The 11,399-nt window shown below is 36.0% G+C and overlaps 1 protein-coding gene across 8 annotated transcripts in view; it reads right to left on the bottom strand.

Annotated features, from left to right (window-relative positions):
• Positions 1 to 10,323: 10,323 nt before the first annotated feature.
• tai (basic helix-loop-helix family member taiman) overlaps positions 10,324 to 11,399 on the bottom strand; it is a 301,547-nt gene continuing 300,471 nt past the window's right edge. For all 8 annotated transcript variants that reach the window (XM_083122707.1, XM_083122705.1, XM_083122710.1 and 5 more), the window contains one exon: positions 10,324 to 10,524. In XM_083122707.1, the coding sequence (XP_082978833.1) occupies positions 10,453 to 10,524 (72 nt within the window). In that variant the 3' untranslated portion in view covers positions 10,324 to 10,452. The remainder of the gene's footprint in view (positions 10,525 to 11,399) is intronic.

Raw genomic sequence — 11,399 nt, 5'->3', positions numbered from 1 at the left:
AAAACTTGGAAAGGAGTGACTTCACTAATGAACTGTAGTAATCACCATTTAATGAAATGAGTCACATGATGGAATCACTTCCTCACAATTGTGTCACATTTACATTCACGTAACATTCAGATGTATGTAATTGAATATCCCATACACAATGCAGACACACAGGAACTACGAGTAAATTCACTTGGTAAATTTCTCGTATTGGACAAACGGCTGAAATTTGCTAGTTCATTTAATTTGAATATTCGTACTTACGTATTCTGCATTGAGAAACATTGCTGAAGGTGGCATTTCGCTTATTTCATGGAAATAAGCTCTATTTGTGACATATCGAGTAAGTTTTCTTAGTTTCTTTTTGCCTTCGGTAACAAGCAAAATGGCGGTCACAGTTTCATTACCGTACTCGGCATGCAGTGTTTCCACCCCACTGCACCCAAAAATACCTACGTAGCCCCACAAACCAAACAAAGGCTGGATTTGTTAGCAATTCTTTTCTTCCACCACTGGAAACTAGATGGGTGAAAAGTTTGCTTCTCGGTACCCAAGGTCACAAGGAATTTTCCCTGTGCCGCCACAAGGGGGGGGGGGGGGAGGTTGAGGAAAACTGCGCTATTACAAAGAAAAGTTCGAAAGCAAGACGAAAACAGGTCTTTGTTGCCAAGCACATGTTTTTCAAGTTGCTGCAATGTGACCTGCATTGTCTAAAAATAGAAAGGTTGAGGCAATGGACATGGACTTCGAGTGGGAAGATGAACAACTTGACATTCCCTCTGACATATCAGAATCTGATGATATGTCACAAAGATGTGGCACACATTCCCCCTCCCCTCCTGCATCTCCTGTCAACTGGCAACCCCCACCCCGAACTGGAAAGACCGCTCCCCCACCTGCAACCTTTCCTAGGACAGACTGGACAACAATTCCTCTCCCGTGGACTTTTTTACGCTGACCTTTTTTTTTTAGAGGAAATCTTCCTTCATCTAGTGACAGACCAACAGGTACTACCACCAGCATATCGCAAAGCACCCAACGAGAAAGCCTGAACGTGACGTGACCCTTGATGAAATGAAGACTTTCATTGGGTTGACGTTACTGATGGAACATGACCGCAGAGTAGAATGGCACGACTACTGGTCTACGACACCCCACCTCCACACACAGTTTTACGGACAGACGATGTCACGTAACACATTCCTTCACTTGCTCAGATTCCTACACTTTGAGGACAATACGAAGATCCCCTCCCCCCAAGATCACTTTGACAGGCTGTGGAAGATGAGGTTTGTCTCTGACAAGATCAATGAGCTGCTGAGCTCTAAATAATACTATCCTACAGAGCATGTAGCAGTCTAAGTTTTGTACAAAGGCAAAGTCATTTTCAAACAGTATATTCCAAAGAAACACAAGAAGTTTGGGATCAAGATCTACAGACTCTGTGATTCTTTGGGATATATGTATATGACCGTGTATCTGGCAAGGACTGCGGGAATGACCTCGGACTCACGCTCTTGTTGTAGCGATAAAGGGGAAGGTGCAAGGTATTCAGGGACAATCTCTCCATCTTTGCAGTCAATTCAGCAGATTTCGTTTGACAATTTGTGACTGGATGACAACTACTTCTCTTCTCCTGAGCTATTTGACGATCTTGCAGCAGAAGGTATGCATTGCTGCGGGACCGTCAATCCCCGACGAAAAGGACTCCCCCCAAACTTTTCAAAGACTGGCTTGAAGCTGAAGAGAGGTGACCTACGTGTTCGGGTGAAGAATGACTTGAAAGACGTGTACGTGTTGACGAAAACATGCATCAGTCACCAGCTGAGGGAAATTTCCACAATGGCAATGGCAACGTGCTCAAGCCGGCTAGTGTATGCGAATACAATACCCACCTGGGCTATGTTGACAAGGCCGACCGTATGACTAACTCCTACAGTATCCAATGAAGGATGATGAAGTGGACTGTCAAGTTGTTCTTCCACTTACTCGATCAGTCCCTTAAACGCCTTCTTGCACTTCAAGACTTTCCATCCGAATGCGAGGCACTTGGAGTTCCGCCGTCGGTTGGCTATAAGTCTTTTGGAGACAAGTGGCGGGCCAGGCACACTGCCTGCAGCTCCCCTAGCAGCAGCACAGCCCGGACCATCTGGGGCCAGAACACCATCTTCTGCACACGCTAAGTGGTACAAGGTTCGTGGCTTCCGCCATTTATCCAAATTGGTAAGAGAACAGCGACAACGTGCACTGTGCAGGACATGAACCAAACGCCGCAGCAGATGCAGCTGCATTGCGTGTGATGTACCGCTGTGTCAGGAGCAGTATTTTATGGAGTGCCATCAGTGAGAATCATGGCTCCAGACCAAGCATGGGAGCTGCAGCAGCAGAGGTAACTAAGAAAACACATCATATTTGTACTTCTTTTCCAATGACTTTTTGACCAGATGTGCACTTACGTATATTCTGAGTGTGTCAGTGGTGGGCAGACATGTCGTTTTGGGGGTACGAGTCTTGTTCTATTGGTCATATAATAATAGTGCAATTATTTTAGTGTTCCTAAAACTCTAGAGGTTATTTCCATGTGTAATGTTACAGTGTCTTGTACTTTTTGTTGGGGTGGGGGGCGACACCCCCATTTTTTTTCAAAAAAATTCTTGAGTTTTCAGGTTCATCCCAACCCCCTCCCTCCATATATACGCCGAATGTGCATACATTTTATATAGTCCGAATTTATGGTTCATTCCAAGTAAAACGATATATCATTTGTCAGTCTACAGCAATTAGCATCTGATCTACTCTGCCTTTGCTAAAAATCTGTCCGGGCAGCAAGGGGGTTACATGCGAAAGAGGCTCGGGTAGCTAAGGTTAAGGGTAAAGCAGTCTAGATTGGTCAACAGAATGAAGGTCTAGTGCTTCACAAGATGAGGCCCCATGTGGCAAGAACAAGCTTTGCACTATGAGAGACTTATGCCCGGTTCGCTCAACGCACGTTAAATTTTAAGGAAGCATTAAATCAAGTTAAAGCTACATTAGCACATCGAGGCATTTCTCCAACCTTCGTTAAGTCTAACAGACCTCTAATGTCGTCGTTAAATCTAAAGGCACTCTTTTGCTTCATTAAAGTGCTTAACAGCGCGTTGTGTTGTGTCGGAAATAAGATGGCGAAATTGCGTATGCCAGCTGTTGTGTTGAAAGGTTATCCCAAACAGATTTGAACACATTATTTGCATACCATCGCAAAACATACACTAGTTCGATTTCTTTCTACAGCAAAAATAATTTTCCCATTTCCTATTTCATATTATAAATTCGTATTGCAAATCAGAAATCACATGCAAGTTAAATGAGAAATATTGTATCAATGTACTTTTTTAAAGTTTTGTCAATAATGGCATCACACATTATTCAAATTTTATTAATTTGCCTGTCGAGCCAAAAATATATGCTTATAGTTAATTATACGAACTTGATGTTTTTAAAATGCATATTGGGCTTTCATCTTCAATGCACTGTAACCATAAACACAAAATATCGCATGACTTTTTAAAATAATGTAACTTCCTTTTACATATTTCAATTTGTATAAGTTGAAGTTATTCACCAAAATATTCGGTGTAGTCGTCCACGCCGTTTTCCAGTGGATCACATAGAAACTGGAGAAAGTCGTGGTTTCTTGTGTTTATGCTTATGTCTGCTTAAAACTACCATTCCAATTTTATGTTGTTTTTTAAACTGAAAAATGTCAGAAAACGTAAGATATAGAATTAAAATGAAGCAACTGTCCTAGAAATAGACAATACACGTCCTGTACTCTCATTTAATGTAAAATAAATTTGTGACATTACACAATGTAGCCTGCAATCTTTCAAAGTATTAGGGAATTGTTCTTTCGAACTTTTCAAATTATTATCCACCTACTCCAATTAACATAATGGGAAAAAAATATTTTGCAGTGACGAGAATGCTCGACACAAATGTTCATCATTTTATATTCTGAATCACAAGCAGCTAGGGACAGCTGTAGCAAACTTGGAGATGCTAAAAGCACCAAACCTGACCTGCCTAACCTAACCAAGTACAGAAATAAAGAAAACCTGCCTAACCTATTTACTTCTTTAGCTCGTAGCTGTACGTAAGTACTGTAGAATAAAACATGTTGTTTAATATAATGTGAGTCTTAATATAATCACAAAATCAAAACAATTATTATGCAGTATATTGAAAATGGGCTGACATATAACGGTGCAAATGGAAATTAAATCGTATTCATAAAAAACTGAAAGAGCACTTAAAAATTGAAAAAATAATCAACCGTTACATGTACAAGGCACATTTACGAACGACTACCATCTCATCATATAGCTTACATATGTTGTTTCATTAAGAAAAAAAGCTTGAGGTTCTAAGCAGTTTCAGGTATATAGTTTCGTGCATGGACATTGTAACATTTTGACATTGTGCAGTGACATAAAACACACTACCATCCATTCGGAAATTATTCCTTGTACATACGTACAAGTGGTAATGATATTGTCTGAGTGCACTTGTTATATATTTTACCAGTTATGATAAATCAAATGTAAAATATCATATTAATCAACCGTTCCATGTAAAAGGTACATTTTCTGAATGACTACAATTTCATCACATAATGAATAACCAGATATAATGTAAAGTACCGCACTGCACGTGTGTTTCATTAAGAAAAAAGCTTAATCCTAAGCTGTTTCTGGTAATGTAGTTTCGTGCATGGACATTGTAAAATTATGCATATTTGTTTGAAAAACACACTACCACGCATTCGGAAATTATTCTTTGCATGGTACGTTCGTACAAGTGGTGAGGATACTGTCTAACAGTGTACTTGTCCTTTTTACCATTTACGATAAATCAAATATAAAATATCGTATTGTATTATATATATTTTTTCTTTGAAAAATATTTGTACGAAACAAAAACACAACCATTCAGAAACGTCCTTGTGCATATGCATGACCGGTAATCATACTGGTAAACATTTTACGTGCCTTCTTTTTTTTTGTCAGTGATTATTTGGAAACAGTAGATTTCTTGTTTGCAATGCCACATTCACATCAATGCCAATAGAAGTGACTTGCAATATTTACATATTATTTAATTGCCATGGCACAGTAAGTTAAGTTATGCATGGTGTACATTTCGTGGAATGTTATCTTTTGTTGAGGAAAATTATTATAGCAAACACACATTCATTTCCACCTTTAGGCCTCTTTTGCAATGACATTTTAATATAATTAAATTTATCAAACTTCAAACAGATTACCCTAACCTAGAACAGTAGTTTTTATTTATATATTTATGATCTTGTATTGGCAGTCGGTAGGCACTCATTTAAATCTAACTTACGAAATTACAATGTAACTGTTAATCCTAATACGTAACATACTGTCCACGGTGTAACCAATGAAAACGTTGCATTTCTCGTATCAAAATATGAGAATAGCAAGGCATCAAAGCAAAACGTCTCTAACATGTCGTTAGTTAACGGGCCTATAAAATCGTTAGAGCGAACATTAAAAGTTTAACAGGCTGCTAAGATTTTAGTGATGCATTAACTATCAACTCGTTAAGAACGTTTTAAAGATGGTTGAGCGAACCGGGCATAAGAGATGCACCATACTCACCAGATCTCTCGCCAACAGATTACCACTATTTTTAAAGAATGTGGACCATTATTTGGCGGGAAAAAGGTTCACCAATGAAGCAGCTGTCAATTATGCCTATGAGGAGTTTTTTTTTCAGTTTAGAACGTCAAACTTCTACGAAGGTGACATTTAAGCACCAGCATCTCGTTGGAAGTGTATAGTATCGAATTATGTAGATTTTCATTAATAAAAGTTTCTTTCCACCGATTTACTGTCGATTAAACAAATCCAACATTTCATGTGCAACAACCTAATAAGATTTCCTGAAAATGGTCACACCCTAACAAAGGAATATTATGCTAGGTAACCTTGTGAAACAACTGCAAGGGGTTATCAAAGATGAGGGTTGTGTCCAAAAAGGTTGTTTCATCAGGACAATGCTCCAAGTCACAGGTCTCTCCTTACCATGGCTACAATTCTTGAGTGTGGGTTTCAGTTGGTATTCATCTGATGTGGTCCCCTCACAATTTCCAAAATAATTCCTGTCGGCACCCACATGATATCATAGATGCAGTCACCTTGTATTTTGACACCCTGGATAAATGTATTTGACGGATATTAGAGGCAGTGTGTGGAACTCAAGATTGATTGATCGATTGATTTAGTTTATTTTACTTCATGTTTTTGTGCCTCTTGGCTAATTTGCGAAGATGGGGATGAGTGATGAAATTGATTAATGGACATTCACAAACAAACAAGCCCGAGCGGGATTCGAACCCGGGGCCCTTGGAGTCGCAGCGCGATGTGCTAACCACTCTGCCACAGGGTCCGGCGTGGAACTCTTAAGAGATTGAATACCTTGAAAATAAAGCAAAACTATTTTCATCTCATGTGCATCATGTTCAGTCTACAAACTTTTGGCTTCAAAATTCCCAATTTATGGTAAATTTCACACTGCAACTGTGACGTCACAAGACAAGAATGACCAAAATTCAGTTGGGCAAGTAACTGAATATGGATCCATTTGGCACACATGTAATTATTATTACAACTAGGGATGAGCCGATACTCTTACAAATTCCCACTGAATTTGTTCAAAATATTGATCAATATTGGTGCGAAAATATTCTTCTCCAATTATATGAAAGAAATATGCATATGCAAGAAATTTGCTTTAGAATATTCAAGAATTACATCAGAATATCAAAATAGATATTATGCAATCACAAAATATAGTTTTTCGGGCAAAATAAAAACTCCCTCCCAAACCTATTCCCAAGGCTTGAATGTCTTCGTGTAGCCACCTTCGCCTAATCTTTAAATGTATTTTTGTGAGAGAAGTTGGTTTACTGTTGGTAAAAGTGACAAGATGGAGAATATGGCACTGGTGGGATCTGAACCAATTTACGATGTGCTTCCACCGGAGATCGAACTTGGGATGCCTTCATTACAAGGTAGAAAGAGTAGGTAATAATCAGATCACTGCACCCTGCACACTTACTAAAACTGGCCCTTTATTACTTCTCTTTTAAGAAAAATTAATGCAGAATTGACATTTTTTTTCTAATATGAAACAGTGGTTTTAAAATAAGGAGGGCGATTCTACAAAGATACATAAAGTAAACTAAAATATTGAAGAAACATGAATCCACAGGGTGATGTGGAAAAAAAATTCCAACTCTACTATGAATGCAGTAACTCATCGATAAGCCCTCGCATACATAATTTCCATTAATTCATATAACCATAAGGGAGAGCAAAAAATACTTTTATCACTCAAAGATTGAAGTAATTCAGAGATCAACCCACGAACAGAAAAGTGTATTGCCTGCAGGTCACAGATAAAGAAATTAATAATCATTATACGTTTTATTGCCAAGAGGCTTTGTATTGGCAATACTCACACCTTGGGAAGAATATAAGCCAGAAAAAATCAATTTAACAATGACAAGTTTTAATATTCTTAAAAAAAAAGCACAATTCCAATAATAATAAAAATAACTATTTACTCAGACCCTAATCAGCTAATGAATGAAAACATGGTGATTAATTTTCAAACACAACAAAAAGTATGTAATTTCAATGCTGAGGCAACAATATTTATATCTGTACCACGATGTACTATTTATTATCCATATGTGGGTTGAAATGTTTCTTTCTTGCAACAAGGAAAAAAAAAACTCTAAACTAAAATTATATGTACATAATGTGAAATGGATCAGGAACTTTAAATAACATCTTCAAGAGAAGCGTAAATTTTCTTTCTTTACAAATACATATTTAAAAAAAATCACATACAACAACAGCAAAATTGACCTAACGAAGTGAGTTCCACACATACACCTCCCCTGCAGGCTTAGTTAAAACAAGAAAAATGACAGAATGGAATGAAGTGATTAAATATAAGGAAACGATGTTGCACCTCAAACTAAATGTGCAACAATAGGTAAAGGGCTGACGTTTTAAAAAAGAAAGTCATTTTCAACTTATAGGAGCAGTTCTTTTATGTGGCATAACCAATATAACACTTGTTATTTACATAACGTATAGCATTTCAGTAATTAAATATTAAACTTTTTCTTGAAACCTAAATACACAATGCTGAAAAGTATCTCTGTTATAGAAACAGACGAACTGCTTAACTACAGTACATAAAATGAACAATTATACATAACCAAGAATATAACAACAAGCTTAAGATTACTTCTTACACAGGGATGATACAAATAGCTCTTTTTTTTTAATCCTCTTGTTTTGTTTCTTTACATTTAGAGACTTTTTTTTACCAATAATGGCAGGGCTGGAAAAATAACAAACCTGCACACCGTTTAAATGTGCTCCAACGAGTTTGGTGTTGGATTGGTTAAGAATACGTATACAAAAATATTAACTGATTTTACATTCTGATGCGTGTTGCTTCTAAAACTATTTTAACAGCCTAACTATTGTCAACTTCCTAAATGTGCAATTCAATTGTAACTATTTTTTTTAATAAGTTTCCCTACTTTAAAAAAATCCCAACGTCTAACAATCTACCTCCCTCCAAATCTACAAACCTCTGTACACAAAATTACATACATACATACTTTGGTTTAACAAATGCTGCAGAGGCATTGGTTTCCGACATAACAGTTGTGTTATTCTGACAATGGATTTAGTTGAACAGGACTTCAGGTACAATCCCTGAAGTAATTTTTTCCAGTCAATATGTTCACAACCACAAGTACACAAGTTAATTGCACAGAGAAAGTTTTTTTTATACCATTTATAAGCCTGAGCTCCTGTATTTTTTCATCAAACATATATATATTATTCATATAATACATATACGTACTCTCCAATGGCTTTAAAAGTAACTGTATCTTATGTTAAAAGTAACACAATTATAGTAATGACAGCTTTGTACTTCTTAATCACAATAACAACAGACTTTCAAGACGTATCAGAGCTAGAAGTTGCCACATAATGGAATATTTATATATTTACAACTCACGATTTATTTATTTTCAAAGATAGAAACCGCATCACCATTAATACCTTGTAGCTTTTATTACTAAACAATGATTCCAAAATTCCAACTTGGGTGTCCATAATATAATAAATAAATTAAAAAATAATTCATTATGCTTACAGTTAAATATGTATGTGGCAAGCCAAATAGGATATTTTTTCTGCATATGGAAGACTATCTTTTTCAATTTCTGGAACGCATTTTTAAAAATTACAAAAGAAAAATCACAAATTATTATGCAACAGTTAAGAAATTAAAATTGAAAGGCGAACAGCACAGTAAGAAGATAAGATAATTCTCAACAATGACATCTTTGATAACCGATTATAGTTCTGTCCATACCTGTAATCTAGGTTTTTCCTCCTTCCGTCATTTATATATTTATATTTTTTCACTGCTGTACAGTATTAAAAACAATTCAATCAGTGCCAATATTTCATAACCCTAATCATTAAAAACATAATGCACACAATTCTTAGTGCATGGAAGTCAGTCAAGCCATTTCCTGAATTCTTACAAAGAATCATGACTACGAAATAATTATTAAAACTAGTAGTAGTTTTATCAATAGCGATTACTTTTGTCAATGGCACTGCAACTTTGATGAAAATGTCAATTATAACAATGGTTTTGCATTCTAAAATAACTTTTAGTTCAATATAATAAGAGTAAATCCTAGAAAAGGAAGGAAAATGAGGCATCTTCCATGTCACAGAGATCGAACAAAGAAATCACAATCATACCATATATATTGGCACTGATTGCTAGTATATTCTCAATTACAATGTCCAATGATTCTATAAAAATTAAAAGAAAAATACCATGCAATAATAATAAAAATAATGCTCCAAAGACGTCACTGTTTTTCCTTTAAATAATGATAAAAACTTCAAATTCTATATAGAAGAAAGGCAAGTCCATTTTGAGACAATTTCTGCACTCTGTGTAACATTAAACAACCAATGCACTTTAAATTCGTCTTCCTGCACAAACACAACTTGTAAAGACGTTGCATCTGATGCTGTTCAAATATCACCACCAAAACAGTGTCTTTGAGCTTAAAACGATAATCTTCACAAAAAAACTTGTTCATTCTACTTACAAAAAACATTATAGTTTCTTCTGTACACTTTTCGCATAAAAACCTCTTCTGAAAGCACAACACAGATTATCCTTGTCATGGACACTTCTTTATTTAAAAAAAAAAAAAAAAAAGTTTTCACGAAGTCTGACTTTTTGTTTTTATTACCCATAATAGTTCGTTCTGACTATTCATTATCATGTACAAATTGTCCATGTCTTCAACAGAAGGCAAGTTCTGCCCCCCACTCATTCTGATAACAGTTTCTGGAGCAATGACGATTTTTGGTCACCTGGCCTGGGCCCCTCCTCCATAGGCCCCTGAAAACACAAAAGTTCAGATTACACACATGTCATGTGCATAAATTAATTCTGGTACTCCTATTTCTGATCCTGACACACTGCTACATTGCTACATAGACCAATAGACTACTCAATTTTAGTTTATTACATCTGCACTGCTCAGTGATGCTTGAAAATTGTAACAAAACATCAATTAATATCAATGTGTAAGTTTTTCATTGCAATTATATGCATCTATTTACTAGAGTTTTGCTTTAAAATATTCAAGAATTACACTGGCTGTTATTTAAATCACTAGAGAATGGATTTTAAGGTGCAGCACCTTTCCAAAAATATAGCTGTATTGAAACAGATAGTTTTTGATGTGTATTTTAGGATATGAAATCACCTTTTCGTGAGATTAGCACATTTATCCCCTTTTTAACCCCTCTATGATGCTTCAGCACCTTTTTCAGTCCTTTTCTTTCACATTTTGTTAAAAAATTGGACAGAAAAATAAATGATTGTTAGAAAAATAAATGATTGTTCACTCTTCTTGAGCAGCTACATAAAATCCTATAGTCTCATTTTGTAGAGAAGAACGAGAGTTATAACTGAAGATAATGTAGCAAAACCTGCGAAAGAAAACACGAACTTCAACAAAACCTATTTGATAGTTTTCTCTGCTGTCCGTGAGCATTATATACAAAAGGTGCAGACAAAGAAAGAGAGCATTGAATAACGGAATTTTATGAGACTTTTTTTTCCCCCGCCTTTTTGAAAACATTCTCAGAACCCCCCCCCCTTTCCCAACCATAATTTTGCACCTTAAAATCCCGTCCCTATTAATCACATATTTTTGTACACATAACTAGTGCAACATAATAAAAACTTTGAATTTTGCATAAAAGGTT

The sequence above is a fragment of the Lepisma saccharinum genome, chromosome 5, assembly GCF_977018435.1.
Source record: "Lepisma saccharinum chromosome 5, izLepSacc3.1, whole genome shotgun sequence".
Taxonomy (NCBI): domain Eukaryota; kingdom Metazoa; phylum Arthropoda; class Insecta; order Zygentoma; family Lepismatidae; genus Lepisma; species Lepisma saccharinum.
This window is presented reverse-complemented; position numbering and strand designations above follow the sequence as displayed.